We start from the raw sequence: 26676 nt of genomic DNA, 5'->3' as shown, positions 1-26676 counted from the left end.
AAAGGAAAGCTCAAAACGCTCATATAAATGGATGCTAGTCATGCTCAAAATGGAGGGCATTGTGGAACCCCTCCTAGACAGAAGGCTGAAATGTAGGACATATATAAATATACTCTGTGTGTGTGTGTATACATACATATATAAATGTAGGATTAAAAAAATGGAAGACATGACCAAAGGAAAGCTCAAAACACTACTATATAAATATAAATGGATGCTTCTCAGTCATGCTGAAAATGGAGGACATTGTGGAAACCCCTCCTGGACAAAAGGCTGAAATGTAGGACATATAAATAAATGTTGCACATACATATATATGCACATACACACAAACACATATACACACACATATGTAGGGCAAGAAAAATCCCTCCTGGACAGAAGTCTGAAATGCAGGACATATATATATATATATATATATATAGAGAGAGAGAGAGAGAGAGAGAGAGAGAGAGTGTGTGTGTGTATAAATACACACAAATGTAGGACATATATATATATATATATATTATACTGTCTATACACATACACACATATATGTATAGGACAAGAAAACTGTAGAACCTCGTGGAACCCCCTCCTGGGCAGGAGGCGTCTGAAATGTAGGACGCGTCCTAGAAAAAGAGGACCCAGTGCAGCCTCCCCCTGCGCACCTACCTTCCTGCTTGCCAGGGAGGCCCTTCACAGGAGCTCCACCGCCGCCCTGCCTGCCCCCTTCCTGGGGTCTCTGCTGCTGTGTCACAGAGGGGCGCCTCACCTGCTGTCACTGGAGGAGGCCTCTCCTCCTCCTCCTCCTCCTCCTCTTCGCGCACGCAGCCCAGAGCAGCCCTTCCAGTTCCGCATCAACAACGCCCCCCCCCCCGGCGGAGCGAACCAACGAGAGGGAGGGAGGAGGCGGGCAATGGAGGGCGGAGCGGACGGGAGGAACCATTCGGGCGCCCGCGGGGGGAGCCCACAGCCCTCGAGCACCACGGCCAGCGCCTCCCTGGCTGGGCCCATGCAGGCCCTGCCTATCTATGGGGAACTGAATAGGAAATGTGCCACCCCCCCTCAGGCTCAGCTGGGGCTCCTCTCCCTCATCGCCTCTCCTGGCTAAAACAATAAGAAGAATAAGGATTATTATTTTATCATCCCCATCTCCATTATCATTCATATAAGGCCCATGAGGGGGGAACTCCATAGGAAATGTGGCAGCACCCCTAAGGCTTAGCGGGGGTCTCTTTCCCTCATCAGCTTTCCTGGCTGCTAATAATAATAGTAATATAATTATTATCATCATCATCACCATTATAATTAATATAGGGCCCATGAGCAGAATACTAAACAGGAAATGTGCAATAGCAAGGATTCTTGTATTATTATTACACTATATATACACTCATCCCTCCAGATTTGCAGATTTGACGTTTGTAGTTTTGATTATTCACGGATTTGATGAATATGTTCTCTCTAGGAATATCTAGGTCCTCCAGTGCAACTCTGTGGCCAACCTTAACTAAAAGTTGCACTGAAAGACCTAGAGATTCCTATAGAGAGAATTGTACTAGGCCTTTGTAGCTACTCCAGTGCAGTGCTATGGTCAGTTGCCCTGGAGGACCTAGAGATTCCTAGAGAGGTGTCCTTCTCTCAGGTAAAAACATGGTGTTTTTGTTATTTGTGGCTTTTCCATATTCATAGGGGTCTTGTGCCCCTAATCCTACCAAATATGGAGAGACAAGTGTACATATATTAATACAAGAGTCTCTGCTACTAAACTTCATATATACGTACATTAATTTAAGAATCCTCGCTACTACACATATAGCAAAAGGAATCTTCTCCAAGAGAGTTGTAAACCCTGGACAACTGACTTTTGATAAGCAGATGTGTTGCTTTTACACATGAACACTCACTGATCACTGTCAAGAGCGGAAAGACCTATGAAAATCTAGGGCAGGAGTTATTATTTGAATATCTCTGCATCCTATTACATTCCATCTCACTCCCACAACTGTATAAATATGCTTTATGCCTGAGCATTGATTATCACTCTGTACTGTATCTGAAGAAGTGAGTTTATATCCATGAAAGCTCAAACAAAAATAAAAACCCATTAGTCTTCAAATGATGCCCTTCATTCCTCCTTTTTATGCTGAAAGAGACTAACACAGTTACTTCTTTGAAAACCCTTTGACAAAGCTGTTATGAAAAATCAAAGTAGAACAATCAAATAATAATTCTATCCTAAAAGATTTTCCAGATAAAACTGCTGTTTCTCCCAGAAGAAAGCAAAACTTCTCAAATGAATGACAATATATATATCTATAGGTTTTTTGTGGGGTTTTGGGGCTATGTGGCCGTGTTCTGGAAGAGTTTATTCCCGACGTTTTGCCAACCTCTGTGGCTGGCATCTTCAGCAAATGCTGGCATGGAAGAAAGTGGGGTATATATATACTGTATGACCCTTGGTTGAGAGGAAAAGATATATCTGCTTAACAGCCACCTCCTGCTTAAGTGCAACCAGTAAATAATCCACCTGGAACAAGCCCTACTGCTCTCAAAGGGACTACCATGTTCGGAAATAAAAGCAAATGGTTTTAACATAAAACCGATATGCCTGGAGAAGCATACACTAAAGTGACCAGTCCAGCTGCACTGTATCAAAAGGAATACTCTGAATATCTAACTGAAGATTTTAAAATGCTATGGGACCAAAAACACCAACACTGAACAGGATAGAAGTGAATGATTTCTCACATCAATAATCTCCTTTGGAGAATCATAGAATCATAGAAACAGATCTATAGCTCATTCTAGTCGATGGCAAAGTACCTATACATTCCAATGACTCCTGCTTTTTACAGTAACAGACTACACATAGCACAGAAATCCCATCATAGGTGCGGTACAGACCACCCAAAAAAGGCGGCTTCTGGCGCCTGTTTTTCTGCCGGAAGGAAGCTGCAGCCGCAAAACCGCGTGGCTTCCCACCGGCGGAAAAAGAACCCTCGAAAAGCAGGTCCATTTTATGCTGCAGTGGCGGCATAACGAGTGTGCCACTGGCGCATTCATTACATAAGTGCCGCACAACACTTACGTAACAATGGCGGCACCCATGTATACAGGGCGCTGCCATTATTACGCCCTCGTCAGGTGCTAGGTTTGAGGGGTGTGTGGGTGCACCGCCCCAAGGCAACCCTAGCACGTGACGAGGGCATCACGAAAGGCCCATCTGTTCTGGGCCATAATGATGTAAACATTATCATGATATGGTAATATTTAGCACATAATATTTACAATACTTTAAGAATAATATGTTTTTCAAAATCAGAGTCCTTACCATGGTATGAGACATAGTAAAAATGTACAGAGCAAACTAAGATGATCTAGATCTATATAATAATTCATTTTCATATTAACTTCTTTTCTTTCACAAGCCTGAGCCTCTCTTTTTTAAATAATTAGCTCAAAAGCACAATTCTAGAAGATCTTGATGCATCAGAAATGGTTTTTCATGAGACAGTCAACATTCTGTATTAGGCTTTATTCTTCTGCACAAACATTAACACTTTGTGAACAATTAGTTAAAATACAGAATTAAAATTCTGCAATTGCAAAGAGTTATAAAAAAGATTTTACAAATTGTTACAAGTGCTTTACAGAATAAAGGCCAGCAAAAGATAGCAACCTCAAGTGCAAAACAAACATAAGGCCAACACCATAGGTATGGCACTTGCTACAGAATCAACATCATATTGCTTCATGAGGCCAGGCTCTCTGAATGCTTCCAGAACTTAAATTCTGAGAAAGAATCGAACACATATTCCTAAGGTACCAAGGATCCTAAGAGTTAATTCCTGGCATCAAATAACCTGGCATTTAGACAGGAAAGTGTGTTTTCAAGATGACAAGAGAGAAAGCAGATCTGGATCTACTGGCAGATCTCCTATTGATTTGCAGTAGATTGGCAAGGACTCATAACTTTCAGTTTTTTAATTATAGCACCAACAAAACTGCCCTCTGTTCTAAATTATACTACTGAAAGGAAGAAAGCCAAGAATAACAAGGAATTAATTCTTATCTAGTGGGGCTGCAAGCCTGGATCAGTTCCCATAAGGTAAACAAATTTAGGGGTTCAGAATTATTTACTTCAAAGAGTTACGTCTTTTGCACCAGACTTCAGTTGGTGGCTCTCTGGTCTGTAGTTTAAAAGGGGGAAGGGGATTTCACAATCCTCAACAAAATCCTAAACCAACATAGGCGTGTCTAAATTATGCTGAGCTCTGAACAGGTTCAATCTGTAAATATTACATTCTTTATGGGTAAAAAAACCCCAAAGGATAATCTGTAGACAACTTGACACATTTAAGGTAGAGGCAGAGAGATAATAAACATGAATATCAGAACAGATGATGGCCCCTTTATGCTCTTAAGTAACATATGCAAACTGAGTTCTATTGTTGTCAGAAGATATTTGAGGGCAACACTCAACATGTGAGCCTGTGTAGCAAATACCCAACTGGGGTTTTTTTGATAGTGAAAATATTTCTTTTTATTTTGGAGGGGGAAAGATGGTTAACTCTTCCCCAAAACCTTTGTTCGGTTAAATTTCCTTCCACATGGAGGTCCAGATACATATTTAGCTTGAAAACATGTCTGGAACCTAACAAAGGGGAAATAGTTTAGGAAGGGAGCTAGAAAACCAATGGAAGGTCAAGGAATGGTGACTGGATATGGTTCCACAATACATCAAAATGTACCAAAATACCACATGGAGATATAGTTTGGGGTGAAGGATAGCAAAACTTGGAGAAATTGTAATATTTATGGGGCACAGTTATTTCCCCATCCACAGGCCCCATTCCAAATAAAGTCAACAAAATGGCACTTATGGCTCCAGCTCACAGAAAGAAAAGAAATGAAAGACCATAAAATGTCAATTAGTATTCTGAAGGTCAATGTGTTAAACTGTGGAGCTATGCAAGCATGGATCAGGAAGGAGGTTTGCCTTCCAAAGTTCTGAGACGCTTCTGTCTGAATGGTGAGTCCTTGAAATTAAACATAAGGAACTATGTGAAAGAAGAAAGCCACTTGTGAAATAAGTAGGATGAATTCTTCAACTCTATTTTCTTGAGGTTTTTCAGTTGTTGTCTCATTGCTGGAAGACATTAAGTCAAAGACTAAGACATCACCTGGTCCACTTCATTTGGCTTCTACGTTGTCTCTTTAGAGCAAAGAAAGCAGAAAACCACAGCCTTCTGAGGTGACAGCTTCTTGTTAGCAACATGTAAATGACGGTAACTAGAAAAGGTCACAGCCCTGAGACAATGTGGTCATTCATTAACATCCCAGATCTCTGAAAGAAGTGGTGGCAGCTTCTTGTCCTGTAGCCGAAGAGCAAACACTTGTTCAGAATGAACGCTACTTAAAGTCCGAAGACTGACCAGTTTCATTAACATCCGTGGGAACATTAGATGATCCTGTAAAGTTGCACACAAAGGGACATTAATGTCAGGAACACTCAAAAAGCCGCTTATCTGTTTCAGCTTGGCATCTACAAAGGACTAAGGAAAAGCAAAGATAGCAAAGCATTTTAGGCAGCAAAAGTAATGAATATTAAACCGCCTATGCCAGCCAAATAATTAAATTTCTCACAGCTGCAGTTACATCACAGCTGGCAATGCTCTGTGCCAAAGAACCCATAGATTTTATGCTATCTGCTCAGAACAAATTATACAAACTAGGTATTTGCATAAACTGCTTGGCATACTTTGCATAATGAATTCAAATCTTAGCATCTGCGGGGTTTTTTATTTTACTTTTAAAAAATGGGCAAATAAAAATAAAGATAAGGAATTAGGAGCCATTATGTTATGAACTAGGAAACCTGGGAAAGACACATCTGTCATCTTGAACACACACACACACACACACACACACACCATGTCCAAGGCTTCTCTTATTTTCTAAACATTCAACTCGCAAACTTAAAAATATTCTTTCCCTCTCCATTGCCACTTGTCATCCCTAACTACATGGACTTTGGTTTAAAGACTATAATCAGTACCCAGCATCCTCCACTAAAAAGACAGCTAGTTATCTCCAAGGAGTCCATTTATTAGGTCTATATATAAAAATCCATGTTCTTTCTTATCCTTTCATTCATAGCACTGACTAAATGTCAAAGAACAGAGCGGGGATCATAGCTCAGTAGTAAAACATGGGAACATTACATTTCTGGATTTATGTACTTATAATTTATTATTATATATATTTGAATCCCGCTCTTTTCTGGGAACTGGGACCCAGAATGGCTCACTGTTTGTTTGTTTGTTTGTTATTGAATGGTAGCTCCTAGAATTTCCATGCTGATGGAGAAATTATGAAAGTTATAATCCAAAACAGACATTTTCAGTTCTCAGCAACACTGCATGCAGAAGGTCCTCTCTCCAACACGTAGCATCTCATCTCCATTCGACGTTAGAAGAATTTCATACAGAACAGCTGGAAAAAATCCTTGCCTGAGACCTTTCAGAATGGATGCCAGTCAGAGTAGTCCTGGATTAAATGGACCAGTTGTCTGACCCAGGGTAAAACAGCTTTATATATAAACAACATCATTTGTTAAACTATGTTGGCCATGCAGCAAACTCAACCCATTCAGACATCAAGGGAGGAATATGTTTTTAATTAGAAAAAAATTCCTCAGACATGTGATAATGCAAACTTTGTCAGAGCTTAGCCAAGACACTTACGTTTGGTCTGTGGATACAGATGTAAGAGTGAAGGGCTTCTACATATGTATGTTGCAGATTTTCCACTAGATGCTGGTTTTGAACATTTGGCCGGTCTGTAAATAAGCAGGTTATAGCTTTAAGGATGTGTATATGCAGGCTGGCCATATGAAGACCTCTAAAATTAAGCCCCAAGCTTGGGGAAATTGTTAAGGATTAGGGAGGAGATGTATTTACTTATTTATTTATTATTCCAACTTTCACCTGGCATGGGACCCAAGGCAGTTTTCAATTTAAAAGAAAGTTCAACTAATATCTTATACAAATGTTTTTTTAAAAAACAATTAAACAAGTAATGCTATTAGTAAGGCACATAGTTAAAACAATTTCAAGAACAGTTAAAATATACTCTAAAAGATTAAAATACAGCACACCACATTGAAAACACCTTTCTGCCAAATTGCATGAGGATAATCGGCTGAAAGTGAGATGTAGCTCAGCAGGCCATATGTCCAAAGAAATCCAAGTTAAGATCGGAGTTAGACAAGGATGTGTTCTAGCCCCTATTCTGTTCAACTATTATATAAATTCCTTAGTTCCCCATTTGAATAAGATCTCCTTCCACCCTCCCAAAATGACAAATAGACATGTAAATCTACTTCTTTATGCCGATGACGTTGTCATATTATCTTTGACTCCCATTGGATTAAGAAGAGCTCTGAGGTCGCTAGTCACTTATTGTAGTGAAGAAAGATTAACAATAAATTGTTCTCAAACTAAAATCATTACTTTCTCTAAGCAACCCAGAAGAAGAAATTGGAAACTGGGAAAAGAAACTATTGAACAGGTTAAGACATTCAAATACCTGGGAATTGTGCTACAGGCCACGGGTAATAGAACTGCACACTTGGAATACGTTTCAAAAAATGCACAAAAAACAGCTAATGCAATCCAACAATACTTTTTTTCTAAGGGAGCCCAATTTATTCCAGCAGCAATTAAACTCTTCCAGGCTAAGGCCAGACCACAACTCTTATATGGCGCTCAATTGGGCCTTTATAATGATCTTATGCCCCTTGAACGAGTGCAAACAAATTTTTTAAGGAAAATCTTTCAAGTTGGTAGTAATGTTCCCAACGTGGTATTGAGAAGAGAGGCTGGAGCCAGTAAAATTGAAACAAGTATGTGGATTTATGTTTTATTCTATTGGCTCAAACTAAATAAAACCCCGGATGGACTAACAAAATATATCTTGACCGATACCTATAAATCTTATTGGGAATCGGCCATAAATAAGAAACTATTATCCATAGGCCTATCGAAAGAGTTCATACTAGAATTAAATCTCGATCAGGCCAAACTGTCCATAAAACAGAGATTACTCGATATAGAAGGCCAGATAGAGACTGCTGCCTTTCCGGGGCGTATTCTAATCAACAGATCAATTTCTATGTTGTCACCTGCTTCATACTTGTTCCAAATTACATTACCTAAATTTAGAAGAGCTTTCTCCTTAGCCCGCTTTAATGCCCTCCCTTCAGCGGTTTTAGAAGGAAGATACAAGAAAACTCCTTTCAAAGCACGACTTTGCCCTTGCAATAACTGTGATATTGAAACCCTTGAACATACTTTCCTGTATTGCCTATTCTTCAAAGATATCAGGTTTCAACTGATCACCCCACTTTTGGAAAAATTCCCAGGAAGCTCAGACACTGTACTTGTCTGTAATCTCTTGAACAGCCAGTCGCCTAGTATTGTATATACAGTGGCTAAATTTTGCTACATCATATGTAAAATACGCCCTCTCATGACGAGACAAAACCTCGAAGGCTAATAGAAAGTGTCACTCACACAGGCCAAAATCTGGAAATTATCGGAGCTAGTAACATATTGTGCTGCTCAACCTTCGCTACTTTAGCCACATGTATACACACTCTATTTTTATCCTTAATTCTGTTTTTAATGTTTTTATTATATAAGTAGCAATGTACAAATAATATAATTACATTCTGTTTTGTATTGCTGCAATTGCATTGTGTACTATATTGCTGGTCAATGACCGAATAAAATTTTAAGTAAGTTAAAATACAGCACACCACATTGAAAACACCTTTCTGCCACATGATTTAAGAACCAAAGACCTGCTAAATAAAAAAAAAAAAATTGCCTGCCATGAAAAAAGGACAGGGGACCCACCAAACTTCCATGGAAGAGACTTCCACAGCCTGAAAGCAGGCACTAACAAGGCTTTCTACTGTGCCTTCACTATTCATTACTGTGATAATGGTGGAATGGAAAGAAAGTCCTCTCCTGAAGATCTTAAAAGCCAGGAAGATATGGAAATAGATACAGTCTTTTATATTGTTTTGCCTCAAGCTATGTAGTGTTTTAAAGGTCATAACCAGAATGGTGTTCTGCCTAAAAATGGACCAGTAGCCAGTGAACCTGTTTCAACTGGGGGGGGGGGGTATATGTTTTCTGCAACCAGCCCAAGTCAGCAATCTGGCCACAGTATTTTGGACCTGCTACTGTTTCCAATCAGTTTCCAAGGGCAGCCGAGCATACAGTACGTTTTGTTGTTGTTATTGTTGTTGTTGTTGTTGTTTGCCTTCAAGTTATTTCAGGCATATGGTAACCCTAAAGCCTCATGGTAAGACCCTATCATGGGGTTCTACTGGCAAGATTTGTTCAGATGGAATTTGCCTCTGCCTGCCTCTGAGGCTAAGAGAATGTGACATGCCCAAGGTCAGCCACTGGCTTTCCATGGCCATGTGGACAAAGAAATCATAGAATCACAGAACCATAGAGTTGGAAGAGACCACAAGGGCCATCCAGTCCAACCCCTGCCATGCAGGAACTCTCAATCAAAGCATCCCCGACAGATGGCCATCCAGCCTTTGTTTAACAACCTCCAAGGAGGGAGATTCCACCTGCTCTCCAGAGTCATAGTCCAAAGTTCAAACCACTAAACAACACTAGCTCTGTACAGTATTTTACAGTAATCCAAATAGAACATAATAAAGGCATATGTCATTGTATCCATATCTGACATCTCCAGGAATGGGCACAACTGGTTTACCACTTTCTGGCCTCCACTGAAACCTGGACATTCAGACTCAGATCAAGTCGAGGACGACACCCAAGCTGCAAAATGGAGATTACATCTAACCCCATGTAGCACAGCTGACTTCCTATTTTCTGATCTGTCAGCTGATTGACCAGATTGACTCTGTCCTGTTTGGATTAAGTTTCAACTTGTTCGCCCTCATCCAGTCCACTAATGACAGCAGACACTGACACAGTTCCAAAACAACTTCCTTGGAATTAGATGGGAAGAAAAGATAAGAGTCGGTGACACCGAACTTCAAAACCCCAAATAACATCTCCCAGTTTTGTGTATATGCTAAATAGCATGGAGGACAAAATTGAGTCCTGGGGGATCCCACAGGCCAATGGCCTTGCAGTCAAACAGTAATCCCCCAACACCTCCACCTCTCCAAGAAACACCAAAATCACTGTAGATAAGTGCCCCCAAGTCTCTTCCCAGAGAAGCATCCTGTAAGGATACCATGGTCAACATATCAAAAGCCACTGAAAAGTATAGCAGTCAACCAACAGTCCCTCTGTCTAGTTCCTAGCATAGGTTATCTATGAAGGCAACCAAAGCTGTCTCCATTACATAGCCAGGCCTGAAGCAAGGTTGAAATGAATCTAAATAATCAGTCTCATCCAGGAAGCCCTGGAGCTGGGAGGCCACCAAGTGCTGTAGAATTTTGTCCAAGAAAGCAATATTGGAGAGTGAATGTAATTCTCCAGTATGATGGTTTTCGGGGGGGGGGTTGTTTGTTTGTTTTTAAAAAGGCTTTACTGCAGCTTCTTTTAGGCAGAATGGAAACCTCCCTTGCCAGAGTGAGGCATTTACTACTCCCCTCAACAACTTGGCCAATCCTCCTCTGGCTGCTTGTAAAAGCCAGGAATGGCATTGGGTCTAGTATGCAGATGGTGGCTTTCACATCTCCAAGGATTCTATCCACATCCTCAGGCTGCACAAAATGAAACATATCCAATGACATGAGACATGCAATAGCCAAGTGTCCAGAGTTCCCACGTTTACTACCATTTTCAGAATCTGCCTTCCCACATGATCACACCTTAGTGGTTTATTTTCAAACCCCAAAACTCAGTGTCATGCCATTTTCTAAATGTGGACCATAATTCCTGGTGCATCCTACAGTTTAAAAACAACAGAAAGATGAATGCCTATGGCAGAATCCAATCTTCCACATTTCTTGTGTATTATCCATGTTGAAAAATGTTTCATTAACAAAGAAAGAGTGTAACTCAGCCAAAGACAAGTACCCTTAAGTCCCATCAGTTTCAATAGAAGAAACAAGCAAACACTAGGAGCTAATGGAGGAAAGTGGCTAAGCGACTTAAGGTGTGAATCAGCATGTCCCTGTTCAAATCCTGCCTCATAAAGCAGCTTTATGCAAGTCTGTCATTCTCAGTATTAGTGCACACACCCCAACCAGCAATATGGGGATAAATAAATTCAACTTTATACTGACAATTTTGCTAAACTCTCTGACATACCAAGAACAAGCAAGCATGTTGCTTATTGCTTGCTTGCACACAGTTTGCTCTCTCCTGCTTGGTTCGTTATTACAGCGGATGTGACTAAACAAAACAGAAAAACTCTGCCTGTGGTTTATATAATATGACATTCAAACCATGCTTTCTTGCTTGTTATCAAGCCAGAACCATAAGTCAGGGTTAAGACTCTGGCTTTCTAAAAAAAACTGCAAGCAAAGATTCAGGATCAGAGATACTGTGTCTTGCAAACAGATTCACTCCCCATTTGACTTTTTCACATATTGTTGTATCATAGCCTGGAACTGAAATGGATTTAGTTTAAGTATACTTGTTAGGCACAAGATACTCAACATAGTGAAGATACAAATTATTTTTACTGTGGCACAAAAGTTAAAAGTAAACAAAACAAACTGACACTTCTTCGTTGCATAAGTATTCATACACACACACATACACATACACGTACCACAAGACAATACAATACTTTTTAGAAGCACCTATGGCAGAAATTACAGCTGCAGGTCTTCCCTGGTAAGTCTCTATCAGCTTTGTTCACCTTTATCATGCATAGTCTTCATTCATATGGGCAAAATTGTTCCACCTCTGTCAGGCTGGATGGGGACTAAGAGTGAACAGCCAATTTTGAGCCTTGCCACAAATTCTCAATTAGATTGAGCTCTAGGCTTTGACTGAGCCATCCTAAAAGATTCAGGTGCTTGGTTTTCAACCACTCCAGAATTACTTTTGACTGTGTGTTTATGGTCACTGTCCTACTGAAAGGTGAACCTCCACCCTAGTCCCAGGTTCCTTTCAGATTAAAAGGAATTTTCCTCTAAAATTGGACTATATTTAATTCTATCCATTTTGCCCTTAATCCAAGCCTTGCTGGGGAAAGATTTCCCTACAAGCTAAAATTGCCACCAACGTGTTTCACCATGGCGATGGTATTCACAAGGCAAATAATACTGTTGGATTTGTGCCATGCATAGCATTTTGCAGCAAAGATTATTGTTGTTGTTGTTGTTGTTGTTGTTGTTGTTGTTGTTGTTATTTCTATCCTGCCTTTATCCCAGAATGGGACTCAATGCATATTACACAGAGGCATCACTAAAGGGTGCGGGAGATGCAGACTGCACTTTCCCACTTGCCCAGTGGATGCACCAAACCCTAAACAGGCAGTGGCTGCTGCTAGGGGCAGCAATGACTTCAGGGTCCCACATGGCTGCTCTCCCAGCAGTTCCACCAGACTCTGAAGGCCTTTCTGGCAGGGAAGGGCAGTGTCTTCAAGGTCCAGCACAGCTAGTCTCCCAGTAGGCAGCACACCCACACCCACACCCACAGCCCAGATGGCACCTACTTGGGCTTACACAGATTTTTTTTAAAACACCTCTGCTGGAGAGAATCTGGCTCATATTTGGTTTTATTGCAGTCTAGAGACATTGTAATGGTAATGTTTTGTCATCAAGTGAGTTGATTTGGATGCCTGCATCTCCTTATTTTTAATGTTTGTTTTGAAGAGGCAGACACCAGGGAATTGTGGAGGCTCTGTGAACTGAAGCAATGTTTGAACTAAAGTGATAACAACATAAATTGAATCCCTTTCAGTACCAGGTTGTAACACAATGATGTGGAAAATTTCAAGGGGAGGGTGAATACTTCTTCAAGGCACTGTAGCACTAAATAGCCCATCTGCTGGCAGAAGGCATGTTCAGACAACATACACAGCTGCTTCCTTATTCAATTTTGCTTATCGTGATGTATGTGGCATGTTTTTTGTATTAGAGACTTCCTTCCATAGGAATGCAGCTCAATTTTCTAATGTTTTTATGGAGAAAAATATACTCCCTGTAGGTCTTTGGTGACATATTAGGGAGTACAGATGTAGAGGCTGGAAGTGACGAGGCAAGGATTTCTTGAAATTATATAACACTTTTCAAAAATATGGCTGCACTCATTTAAAATGTAGGTACAAGGGGTTCTTGATGGAATCCACTGGGGTTTGGTTCTAGGACCGCCCCTCCAGATACCAAAATCTTTAGATACTCAAGTCTCATTAAATACAATGGCACAGTAAAATGGTGTTCCCTAAATAAAATTACAAAATCAAGGTGGGATTGTTTTGGGGGTTTTTTTTGTTTGTTTTTTGTTTTTGTTTTGAATTTTTATATTTTAAAACTATTTTTAAGCCATGGATGCTTGAAGTTTGGTGAAGAAGGAGGGCTGACTGTAGTAATTACTATTCTCCCATTCTATTTGCACTGTGAGCTCCTTCAGATGTTACCTGAGGACATATGCAACTTATATACATCAGACAGTGTGATAGACCAGCATGTCTGCATTTCCAACCCTTTGACACTGGGCACGTTGCAAGATACTCTTGGTACATTCCTAAGAGATAGTGCCAGCACCACACACCGCATATATTTATCAAAGAATCAAAACAGGGAAAAACTGAGAAATAATCATAGAATCATAGAATCGTAGAGTTGGAAGAGACCACTAGGGCCATCCAGTCCAACCCCCTGCCATGCAGGAAATCCAAATCAAAGCATCCCTGACAGATGGCCATCCAGCCTCTGTTTAAAGACCTCCAAGGAAGGAGACTCTATCACCCTCCGAGGGAGTGCATTCCATTGTCGAACAGCCCTAACTGTCAGGAAGTTCCTCCTAATGTTCAGGTGGAATCTCTTTTCCTACAGCTTGCATCCATTGTTCCGGGTCCTGTTCTCTGGAGCAGCAGAAAACAAGCTTGCTCCCTCTTCAATATGACATCCCTTCAAATATTTAAACAGGGCGATCATATCACCTCTTAACCTTCTTTTCTCCAGGCTAAACATCCCCAGCTCCCTAAGTCGTTCCTCATAGGGCATGGTTTCCAGACCTTTCACCATTTTTGTCGCCCTCCTTTGGACACGCTCCAGTTTCTCAATGTCCTTTCTGAATTGTGGCACCCAGAACTGGACACAATATTCTAGGTGGGGCCTGACCAGAGCAGAATACAGTGGCACTATTACTTCTCTTGATTTAGACACTATACTTCTATTGATGCAGCCTAAAATAGCATTGGCCTTTTTAGCTGCCGCATCACACTGTTCACTCATGTTCAACTTGTGGTCTACTTGGACTCCTAGATCCCTTTCACACGTAGTTTCATTCAGCCAGGTGTCACCCATCCTATATCTGTGCATTTTATTTTTCCGCCCTAAGTGCAATACCTTACATTTCTCCGTGTTGAATTTCATTTTGTTAGCTTTGGCCCAGCTTTCTAGTCTATTCAGGTCATTTTGAATCTTGATCCTGTCCTCTGGGGTATTAGCTATTCCCCCTAATTTGGTATCATCTGCAAATTTGATAAGTATGCTCCCAATTCTGTCATCCAGGTCATTGATAAAGATGTTGAATAGCACTGGGCCCAGGACAGAGCCCTGTGGGACCCCACTGGTCACTTTTCTCCAGGATGAAAAGGAGCCATTGTTGAGCACCCTTTGGGTTCGGCCGGTCAACCAATTACAGATCCATTTAACAGTTCCTTTGTCTAGCCCACATTTTACAAGCTTGTTTGCAAGAATGTCATGAGGAACTTTGTCAAAGGCCTTACTGAAATCAAGATATACTATATCCACAGCATTCCCTTCATCTACCAAGCTGGTAATTTTATCAAAGAAAGAGATCAGGTTTGTCTGGCATGATTTGTTTCTCTGAAACCCATGTTGACTTTTTGTGATTATGGCATTGCCTTCTAGATGTTCACAGACTCTCTGTTTAATGATCTGCTCCAGAATCTTTCCTAGTACTGATGTCAGACTAACTGGACGATAATTGTTGGGATCCTCTTTTTTCCCCTTTTTGAAGATGGGGACAACGTTTGCCCTCCGCCAGTCTGCTGGGATCTCTCCTGTTTTCCAGGAGTTTTCAAAGATTATTGGCAATGGCTCCGATATTACATTTGCCAGTTCTTTTAATACCCTTGGATGGAGTTCATCTGTCCCGGAGACTTAAATTCATTTAGATTAATAAGGTGTTCCTCTACTATCTCTTTACTTATTCTGTACTGAAATGCCCCTATCCTGTCCTCTGCTCCATTATCCTCAGGTTGAGCACCCTTTGCCTTTTCTGAGAAGACTGAGGCAAAGAAGGTGTTGAGTAATTCTGCCTTTTCTCTGTCTTCTGTTAGCATTTTGCCATCTTCTCCACGCAGTGGCCCTACCGTTTCCTTCTTCTTCCTTTTGCTGCGGACATATCCAAAAAAGCCCTTTTTATTGTTCTTAACCTCTCTAGCAAGCCTGAGTTCATTCTGTGCTTTAGCTTTTCTGACTTTACCCCTACACATGCCTGCTATTTCTTTGAATTCCTTTTTTGTGATTTCCCCCTTTTTCCATTTCTTATACATGTTCCGTTTCAAACTCAGCTCGGTTGAAAGTTCCTTAGTCATCCATCCTGGTTTCTTGAGACACCTCCCGTTTTTCTTTCTCACTGGAACTGTTTGAAATTGTGCCTTCAGTATCTCCCTTTTGAGAAAGTCCCATCCGTCCTGAACTCCTTTATCTTTTAGTATTTCTGACCATGGAATTGCCCTCAATACTTCTCTAAGTTTACTGAAATCCGCTCTCCTAAAGTCTAGGATGCGTGTCTGACTATGCCTGGCTTCTCCTTTCCACTGTATTACAAACTCCAGGAGAACATGGTCACTTCCACCTAATGATCCCACCACTTGCACCCCATTAACCAAGTCATCCTTGTTGGTTAGGATCAGATCTAAAATAGCTGACCCCCTTGTTGCCTCTTCCACCTTTTGGACCATGAAATTGTCTTCCAGGCAAGTGAGGAATTTGTTAGGCCTTGAGGATTTTGCTGAGTTTGACTTCCAGCAAATATCAGGATAGTTGAAGTCGCCCATCACTACTACATCTCTCTTTTCTGACTGTGTCGTCATCTGTTCTAGAAAGATATCATCCAATTCCTCAGTCTGACTTGGGGGTCTGTAGTAGACTCCCACCGTAACATCCTTGTTGTTTCCCTCCCCTTTAATTTTTACCCAGATGCTCTCCACCTGGCTTCCATGATTGATGTCCTGGATCTCTTCACTGGTGTAAATATCTCTGACATATAGTGCTATTCCTCCTCCTTTCTTGTTTGGCCTATTTCTCTTTAAAAGGTTATACCCCTCTATTTCCACATTCCAATCATGAGACTCATCCCACCAGGTTTCAGTGATGCCTATTATATCATATTTGCTTTGTTGTACTAGGAGTTCGAGTTCATCTTGCTTATTTCCCATGCTCTGTGCATTAGTGTAGAGACATCGCAGACCATAGTTCCCTTTTACTTGCTGCCTGTGCAAGATTTTTTGCCTCCCACTGTTGGGTCCTTGCACTTTTTTTCTTGTTTCCTCTATGTCAGTTTGACTATTTTCGCCATCCCTTTCGCCTTCCTTAATATTGTCTCCCTTCCCCTCGGAACTCAGTTTAAAGCCCTCCTGATCAAGTTCTTGAGACTGTTGGCAAAAACATTTCTTCCAACTGGCGTGAGATGCAACCCGTCTGTTGCAAGAAGTCCCTCCTCGTGGAACCGCAGCCCATGATCGAAGAATCCAAATCCTTCTCGGCAGCACCATCTGCGAAGCCAGTTGTTCACATCCGCTATTTTCCTCTCCCTTCCTGGACCATGCCCTTCAACTGGCAGAAGAGACGAGATGACAACCTGTACATCCATTCCTTTCAGCTTCCTACCAAGCGCCTCGTAATCCCTTTTGATGTTCTGAAGGCTGTGTCTTGCAGTATCATTAGTTCCCACATGGACCAAAAGGAAGGGGTATTTGTCAGTAGGCTTGACCAGTCTTGTCAGCCTCTCTGTCACATCTTTGCACCTGGAAGACAACACACCTCTCAAGACATCTTGTCAGGCCTACATATCACTGCTTCTGTACCCCTCAGCAAGGAGTCTCCCACTACGACCACACGCCTCCTCTGAGGCTTAGCATCGACTGTTCCCTCGGGTGGGACTCTCAGGCTCCCCTGCTCTGTCCCTGAAGTCTGTCCATGCTGCTCTTCTTCATCCTCCTTGATAAGGGAAAGAGCTTCGAATCGATTCTCTAGCTGCAAGCTCCCAGAACAATTCCTTCTTGGCTTACTTCTCTTTGTGACATTCCTCCAGCTGTCTGCCTCCTCTGTTTGGCAAGTGACCTCTTCCACCCTAGCATCTTCCTCTGCATGGTACTCATCCAAGATGGTTAGTTCTATTGTGTCCAGGAAATCCTCTTGTTCCCTAATATGCTGAAGTGTAGCTACTCTTGACTCCAGCTGCTGCACTTTCTCCTCCAAGAGTGCTACCAACTTGCACTTGGTGCATGTGAAGTTCTCGACTTCTGTGGGCAAGAAGAGAAACATCCCACAAGAGTTGCAGGTGACTACAGCAGATCCCTCGTTGTCCATACTGCAAAGTCTTTAGTAATGACTATAACAGTCAATCTACTGGGAATACTTCTTTAAAGGAATGTACTAGCTGCTATCTGATACTTAAAGGCAAGGTTCTATTTCAATATCTGATTCTAACCTGATGCCACTTGAGTAGAGTTGTTGAGTTAAAGAAAACTAAAACTAAAATTTGCAGAAGCTCCACCCCTTCAGCAACAAGCACACAGTCTCGAGCACACGGTCTCAAAATGGCTGCCAAGCAGCTCCTCTCCTTCTCCTCTCTCTGTATTAAAATACAGTGAACTGAAATAGCTACCTAACTAGCAGTTATCAAGATCCTAAGAATAACCCAGCAAAGTATCTTACAGGTGAGAGGAAAGGGTGGGAAGATGAGGCCTTCACCAAGACTCCCTGGCACAATGTAGGCCTGTCTTGCCTCTGTTATTTAAGCAATATATAACAAATATAAAACAACAGCCACAGATGGCATTGAAGCGTCAGGAAAAAACTCTTCTAGAACATGGCGACATAGCCTGAAAAAGCCACAAAAAACTGGATGGTGGCCATGAAAGTCTTTGACTTCGCAAACAACAAAAATATTTCTATGCAAGCTGAACAGGCTCCAGAGAGGAAATTTCAAACTGATAAATCAATAGCCTTAGCAGACCTGAATCCGCAAAATCCATGTGCTAAGGCTGACTCAGCTAGGAATGTGCACATAAATGCAAATTGGGGTCTACAGCTGCCTGTCCATGTTCTTTATTTAGAACTATTTCTAGATAGGGAGGAGGAGGTGGTGGTGGTTTAGTTTGTTTTAGTCATGCATTGGACTGTTGTCACACTGCAAAGAGGCACACTCCAAAAGATGAATTAGTATGCACAGCACAAACAGCTCTTCAGTACTAATATTAGGATCCTGCTGAATGGTATGTAACAGTGTGTATGTGTGTGTGTGTGTGATGCCTGATTATTAAGAAGGTCTAAGCTCCCGCACTCAGACACACAAACATGAATATCAATACCTTCCATGTCTTCCCACATCTTACCTGCGGAAAAAATACTGATTGCAATTAAAAGTGCATATTCAGCATCATTAAGCTGCAATTCATTCATTCCCTTTGAAAAGCCAAAAATGGGGTTAATGAATTCAAACTGAAGGCCTGCAAGGCAAATACAAAGAACAGGAGATTAAAAACAGAAAATTATTTGCACATTGAAAATGTAAAAAGGCACTGAATTAGAATTTTTGATGGGGCCTATTTTGAATTAAAGAGGGTCCTAATTAGGGTTGAGGGAAACTGTCTGTTCATATTTTGTTCTTCTTTATTTTTCTCTCGTTCTGTCTACTTTCTTCAAAAGGAAATCCACATAATATACTAGTCCCACTTAGAATCATAAAAGCTAGCCGGCCCACCCACCCCAATATCCAGAAACATGAACACACATTAATTAAAACCATTTTTAGTGGACCAGGCACCTTAGGCATAAAAAACCATTGAGTACAAAATAAGAAAACTGTACAGAATCACTTTGGAATTATTTGAGCTGGATACAATGAACCATAATCAGTTTTCACTTTAACGAACTGCTAAAAGTATTAAGGTTACATTCAATCACTAACAGGGGCAAATGTATGCCTGAATCACAGAACTGTAAATTTGGAAAGGACCCAAGGATCACTTAGTCCAATTCATTGTCAATACAAGAAAATTCACAGTTAATGTATCCCTGGCAGATGGGCATCCAGCCTCTAACAAAGGGAGCCTACCACTTTCTGAGATTTTTTTTTTCTGCTGTTAAACCATTCTTAATGTAGGCTGGTTTTTACTAAAGTTTTGTCACAATCTAGCAAAACCAATAGCAAATACATTTCTATACTGCTTATCAGTGCACTTAAGCACTCCCTAAGCAGTTTACAAAGTGTAAGCTAATCGCTCCCAACCATCTGGGTACTCATTTTAGCGACTTTGGAAGGATGCAAGCCTGAGTTGAGCTTGAGCCCTTTTGCTGGTATTGAACTCGCAACCTTATGGTTTTGAGTGAGTGGCTGCAGTACAGGCATTTAACCACTGCGCCACCAGGGCTACTTGTAAATTGAATCCACTGGTTCACAGCCTCCAGAGCTGCAGAATCAGCTACAAACTGAATAAGATTATGAAGTGTAAATGTTTGGATTTATCTATGGCTCAGTATTCCTTGGCTAAGTAAACCCTATGAAATTCATGGGGTCTCCATATATGTCTTCAAGTCGCCAAGAGGCAACAAAGGCACACACACACAAATACATAAATTATGGAACCATAAATGACTTCTATTAGAGCAAAGTCTGGATTTTATTTGTAAATGCAGAAAAATCTAAATAATCCCATAGTGAAGAAAAAATTGGCTGATACTCTGAACAGTGTTTAGCTCACCAGCTTTGGCAAAGTCATCTCGATTATAGCTCAAATCTTTCAAAAATGTAATACTTTCTGTTTCTGGATTGTAGCGCCGAGATGTTTCCAACAGCATCACCTTTAGCAAAAGAAATAGAAGATTCAATACAATACCTGGCTCTGTGAAATCAGCAGAATCGTTCTTCACACTCACAATACATGTCAACAGTGAGAAAACAAACAGCATCTTGAATTTTAGGAAATGCTCACAGAAAGAGGGTAAACAGATGGGGACATTGTTTTGCTCTTCTCTCTGTAGCCTTCATGCCCACCCAACCTGAGACTTGAGGAACCCTACTGAAGAGGCTAGATGTGCTACAGAAGGCTTGTGGGGACTGATGCAGATACCTGCTGTGACCAGGAGCTCCATCCTTGAAGCTGTCGGCACTCAGTTTCAGTCAATTCCTTCCTCCCCACTTAAACCTCTGAGCCACTGACCACTTCGGTGTTTATCACACAGAGGCTTTTGCAGCTCAGATCCGGGGTGACTCCTGGTTCAGCTCTGCGAATTCACATTATAACACACATGTTTTATCACACCTGGTTGCCCTTCCATTGCTCTTCCGAATCTCCCAGATCCCCCCCGGGGGTGGTGGACCAGTTAGGATGGTCCACCCTCGAAGGCTGATGGAACCTGAGAGGTTCCGAGAAGCCTTAGAGGGGCTCACGGTTGGAAATGACGGCGACTCTGTTGATGCCCTCACCGGTATCTGGAATACCGGCCTTTCCAGGGCTATACACAGGATCGCTCCCAAGCGCCCTCTCAGGCCTGCTTCCAAACGTAAGCCCTGGTATACGGAAGATCTCCGGGCGAGGAAGCGGGTTCTGCGACGGCTAGAGTACCGTTGGCGGAAACACCTTTGCTTAGACGACAAGGCTCTCCTAGACCAACTGTTAGAGGACTACGGAGAGGCAATACGAGCAACAAAGAATTCGTTCTATGGTGCTCGTATTGCGTCCGCTGAGTCGCGTCCGGCAGAGTTGTTCAGGGTGGTCAGGAAGCTAACTCAGCTCCCTCCCGCCCTGAACCAGATCCTTGAACCTTCTAAGGCCTGCTGTGACTTGTTTAACGACTTTTTTGCGGATAAAACCTCTCGTATAAGCGAAGGTCTGAACGCCGACACTTTAGCAGAACCTAGGGTAGAAGTGTCCAGAGCCTCCGTGGACTATGTTAAACTGGATCAGTTTGAGTTGGTGAGTACCGAGGATGTGGACAAGATCCTCGGAAGTGTTCGGAAAACGACCTGCTCTCTTGATCCCTGTCCCTCGTGGTTAGCGGCCCAGGGGGGGCCGGCGGTAACATCTTTGTTACGCCGGATAATTAATACATCTTTAAGGGATGGGCTATTTCCATCGGATCTTAAATTGGCCATAGTAAGACCGATCCTAAAAAAGCCCTCCCTTGACCCCCTGGTACATAATAATTATCGGCCTGTTTCGCTGCTACCATTTTTGGGAAAGGTGATCGAGAGGGCGGTTGCGATCCAGCTTCAGGCGGTCTTGGATGAAACGGATTATCTGGACCCATTTCAAACTGGCTTCCGGGCGGGTTACGGGGTTGAGACGGCCATGGTCGCCTTGGTCGATGATCTCCGTCTGAGCATCGACAGGGGAAGCGTGTCCCTGTTGGTGCTCTTGGACATCTCAGCGGCTTTCGATACCATAGACCATGGTATCCTTCTGGGGCGCCTCGCAGAGGTGGGAATCGGGGGCACTGCGCTCCAGTGGTTCCGTTCCTACCTCTCGGGGAGGTCCCAGATGGTGCAGCTGGGAGACGTGTGCTCCGATGAGAGGCCCCTTAAAACTGGGGTCCCTCAAGGGGCCATTCTGTCTCCCATGCTATTTAACATTTACATGAAACCGCTGGGAGAGATCATTCGGAGACATGGGGCGCGGGGTTATCAGTACGCTGATGACACCCAAATTATTTTCTCTATGTCTCCGACTGATGCAGTGACTGGGGATGGAGTCTCTCCTCTCGCGGCCTGTCTGGAGTCAGTAATGGGCTGGATGAGGGAAAACCAACTCAAATTGAATCCAGAGAAAACGGAGGTACTAGTGATAGGTTCCCCTGGTCCAGGAATGGCGGTGGTTCCACCTGTCCTGAACGGGGTCACGCTCCCTGTGAAGGACTCCGTGCGCAGTCTGGGGGTGCTTCTTGACTCGTCGCTTCACCTGACTGCTCAGGTGAATGCGACAGTCAAGAGCACTTGTTATCAGCTTCGGCTGATTCGCCAGCTGCGCCCATACCTGGCTCAGAGGGACCTAGAAACTGTTGTACATGCTCTGGTAACTTCGAGACTGGATTTCTGCAACGTACTCTACATGGGGCAACCCTTATACCAAACTCGGAAGCTGCAAATGGTGCAAAATATGGCAGCCCGGCTGGTCACTGGTGCGTCCAGGACCAGCCATATAACACCAGTTTTAAAAGATCTTCATTGGCTGCCCATTCGCTTCCAAGCTCAATATAAGGTGTTGGTAATTACCTATAAAGCCCTAAATGGCTTGGGCCCAGGATACCTGAAGGACCGCCTCTCCCCGTACATTCCGCCTCGCACTCTCAGAACGTCTGGGCAGCAGCTACTGAAGGTGCCTGGGGCTAGGTTGGCCTCCACCACTCGGAGGTCGTTCTCCATAGCTGCCCCAGCCCTTTGGAATGCGCTGCCCACAGAGCTCCGCTCGTCCACCACCCTGGCCCAATTTAGGAAGGACCTCAAAACCTTCCTATTCCAACAGGCATTCCCCGAGTAAATATCCTGTGGGCCTCCCTCCTCTCTTTCGTGGCCAAGAGGTTGGGCTTTGGGGCTTTACTGTTGGTTTGTTTTTAAATATGTTTTTATTGGAATTGTTTGTATTTTAATTATGTTGTGAGCCGCCCTGATCGGAGGAAGGGTGGCATATAAATAAAAATTTTATTATTATTATTATTAAGGGGGAATCGAATCCAAGGCAAGCCACGTAATGCGGATTCAAGCAAAGCGGAGTGAGTGCAAATTGTATTACCACACCAGTGGGATTCAATTTGAATCGGCAACCTTGCGCATGCTCAGTGGGGGTCTGAACACATTGTGACTTTGTACGTTTCCGGGGTGAAAAGGGGCGCAAGTACTTGTTCCCTGTTTCGCTTAATTGCGTGATTGTGTGAATATCTGCCTCGTGACTATTTCTGTGTCTTCTTCATCCCCCTTTTTTATTTTCCCTTCCATTTCAGCAATTTCAGCACACACATAGATAGATAGATGATAGCTAGATAGATATACATATCTGTATATTCACATTCACGCACATACACAAATATATATATTCCAAAAAATGAGTTGCCCTAAAAGTTGCCCTGAAAGTGAAAGGACCACCAAAAGGAAATGCGGGGAAATTACAGTGCTGCATCATGGGAAATTTGCAACTCGGAGGGTTTACGGTGGTGTACCAGAGCAGAAGCAAAGTTGCATTCCACACCAGGCCAATTCAGAGTGAAATCGAAGTGATCTTGAAAGCAAATTCTGTGAATTCACTTTTTTCCGATTTCACCAAAATGAGGAGTCACTTTGGATTCACTGTAGAAGCACCACGGAAGAAGTGCCCATAGAAAGAAATCATGTGTGATAAAACATTCACGTTATAACGTGAATTCGCACCGTTGGACCCACAGTCACCCCGGAATGGAGCTGCAAAAACTTCCGTATGATAAGGCTATTCATTGAGTAAAACATAAAGCACGTCTAGAATGGCTTGAAGAGCTTCAGGGGAGAGTGGGAGATGGAAAGCCCCCTTCTGTGAACTTTTGTTTACTGAATATTCTTAAGATCTCAGCTAGCGTCTTTCAGTGAAACCATACTTGGATTTTAAATTCAATTACTGTTTCACCTGCTATTGTTTCTGTGATAAGAGTGGCTGAAAACTAGAACCATCCCAAACAGCTTCCTATTGCCGGGAATAAGGGGTGATATACAGACAAGTGCTCAAGCTTTACTTTCTGCAACATATCTCCTGGTTTCAAAAGCTCCTCATTGGAAAGCAATTCTAGCTTGGAATGGCTGGAATTATGTTCAAATGTATGGACTCTTCCATGCTTTCTGCTCCTAAAATTTGTACTGTTCAGCTCAGATTAACCAGGACATAAAAGTCTCTTCTTCAATGAATATTCTGCAAGGAAGAAGGGTATGGGTGTGGGTGCTTGCAACTCTCACTGTTAATTGCAATGGTCACTCCTGGCAAGAGTCATGATAGAGGTCAGGCTTACCTCTATTGTAGATGTCTTCAGAAGAGCAATCTGATCTTCCCTGGTGAGCTCCAGGAAACCTGGCAACTGCTTAGCAAAGTCCACAATCTCCTGTACAGAAAGGATTGCAAGCTCCGTGAAATGAGCAAAGCGTTGTTGTCGTGCTTCACGATGAAGGGGGTCTGAAATTTGAGGCCATGGCTGCAAATCAACGAGGAAGCCAAGCAGAGAAGAAGGAAGGAAGGCACAGTTCAGTAAAGGGAGGAAGCAAAAGCAGAAAGCCTGCTGAAATGGATGAGAAATATATCACTTCTTCCACATCGCCTCACAGTTTTTGCTCACCTACAATACAAACAGTCCCCCACACCCAATTGTCTGCTGTTCATTGTCTAGACTGTTATCTCACCACCCCAAAAACCATGTGTCACACATTCCTTCAGAATCATGTCCAGGTGAGGTACCCTGCTCCCCAGCTAGCAAATTCAAGCTTCCATCTACTTCCCATTGAGGGGCTCAGGCCTCTTTCCCCAACCTGTAGAGGGTGAAAAGAACTGTAACACTTTACATGAGGTTCCCTTTGAAAGCTGTTTGGAAACTTTAGTGAGTCCAAAATGCTTCAGACAGAATGCAGACTGGGGCTAGTCACTGGGAGCATATAACTCCCTTGTTGAAAGAGATTCATTGGCTACCATTTCATATTCTGCTGCAATTCAAAGCCCTATGAAGCTTAGGTCCAGCCTATCTGAAAGATCGTATCTCCCTATATAAACCTGCCAGACTGAAGGTCCTCAAAGGAAAGCTTTCTCTCAGGTCCACCACCATCACAGGCCCATTTAGCTAGGAGGTGGAAGACAGCCTTCTCCATGGCTGCTCCATCCCATGAAATTCTCTTCCACTGACTAGGTTGTGCTCCTCTCTGCTCTCCATTCACCAGAAGCCAAAGACCTTTTTGATCAAGCAGACATCTAATGAGTAATTGCTTCCAAATAGACTTTTTAAGAGGCGTGTGTCCTATTTTTCAGTATTTTTATGCTTCTGAATGGTTTTATATACAGTACTGTTAATCTATGTTTTAATGTGATGATTTTTAAATTGTGTTTTAATTTCTGTTATCAGGTTTTAGCTGATCTTATTCAAAGTTTGTGAACTTAGGTCTCACACCAGGTCCTATGCCATATGTGCATGTACGTATATGGACTTTATCACATGCAGGCAAATTGCTTAAATCCCATACAAAACGGGATTTTAACATTCGGAAAACACCCGCAAATGCAGGATGTTTTCAGACGCATTTGCTTGAAAGAGAAATAATACGGAAATAACCCAAACGGAAAGTCATCAAAAATGACTCCTTTGTACTTTCGAAATTTCACGAAAGTAAAAAGAAGTCAATTTTGTTGACTTTCCGTTTGGGTTATTTTTGCATTATTTCTCTCTTGGGCAAATGTCGAAAAACATCCCGCATTTGTAGGTTTTTTCTATTTTTAAATCTAGTTTTTGACCAGGATTCATCCAGTGTGATAAAATCCTATGTCTAGTTACATACATACATACATACATATGTGCATGCAAGTTGCTGTCAGGGCTTATCTATCTGCCATGAAGTTATATTTTATCTATGAGCTGCCTTGGGTCCCTTTCTGGGAGAAAGGCAGCATATTAAATAAATAAATAAATAAATAAAATGAAGAAACAACATATCTGTTCAGCACTTCCTCAAAATTTTGACAAACATGCCAAAGGAACATTTTGCATCTTTTTACTGAAGGCAGATGGTGGCAGATTTTTTTTTTTAATTCCAGTTTAAAGACTGCCTAACATGTGCCTTTACCGTCACTTTGAGCCTGTCTGAGAAAGAGCGTTGGTTGCACTGCTGCTGGGCTGACACAATCTTCTCTATCATGTCAAGCTGCTCTGCTGTCATTTGAGGAGGGGGGACCGGAGGGGATGGTGAGTTCTGGCGCACAACCACCACCCTGGCCTGACCATCTTCCTGCTTCTTAAGTTTCTTCAGCTGGATTTGCTCCTCAGAGAGAACACCTAAACATATAGCATAGAACAGAAAATAGTGAAATTGCAGCCAGCCACACAAAACTGCATAGTCACCAAGAGAATAAAAGCCTCAAGGACACTTCCCCTCACTACATAAGGCTGAAAACACATGTCTCAGCATCTCTTATTTCCTAGGTATCGAGCTGCATTATAATTCTGCATCGAAGGCTGGCATCCGCATCCTGTTGGAAGGCTTTTCTTTATACTGCTTCTGTTCAGTCAGACTATTCATGTTTCATTCACACCAT

General features: G+C 42.3%; 2 protein-coding genes across 10 annotated transcripts in view; both read right to left on the bottom strand.

Moving 5' to 3' along the window:
• The window catches only part of MADD (MAP kinase activating death domain), a 143460-nt gene extending 142605 nt beyond the window's left edge, over positions 1–855 (bottom strand). The window contains exon 1 of the mRNA XM_042459775.1: positions 658–855. The gene's annotated coding sequence lies outside the window, so the exon portion shown is untranslated. The remainder of the gene's footprint in view (positions 1–657) is intronic.
• A 2649-nt stretch (positions 856–3504) lies between these two features.
• NR1H3 (nuclear receptor subfamily 1 group H member 3) overlaps positions 3505–26676 on the bottom strand; it is a 62118-nt gene continuing 38946 nt past the window's right edge. For 8 of the 9 annotated variants that reach the window (XM_042452255.1, XM_042452308.1, XM_042452247.1 and 5 more), the window contains 6 exons: positions 26208–26416; positions 24398–24577; positions 20134–20233; positions 18766–18879; positions 6735–6829; positions 3505–5459 (listed from right to left, as the gene is read on the bottom strand). In XM_042452255.1, the coding sequence (XP_042308189.1) occupies positions 5313–5459; positions 6735–6829; positions 18766–18879; positions 20134–20233; positions 24398–24577; positions 26208–26416 (845 nt within the window). In that variant the 3' untranslated portion in view covers positions 3505–5312. The remainder of the gene's footprint in view (positions 5460–6734; positions 6830–18765; positions 18880–20133; positions 20234–24397; positions 24578–26207; positions 26417–26676) is intronic. The other variant, XM_042452317.1, reaches the window with a different exon arrangement.

The sequence above is a fragment of the Sceloporus undulatus genome, chromosome 1 (genome assembly GCF_019175285.1).
Source record: "Sceloporus undulatus isolate JIND9_A2432 ecotype Alabama chromosome 1, SceUnd_v1.1, whole genome shotgun sequence".
In the NCBI taxonomy this organism is placed as follows: domain Eukaryota; kingdom Metazoa; phylum Chordata; class Lepidosauria; order Squamata; family Phrynosomatidae; genus Sceloporus; species Sceloporus undulatus.
The sequence above is the reverse complement of the archived record's forward strand: the minus strand, read 5'-3'. Positions and strand labels throughout refer to the sequence as shown.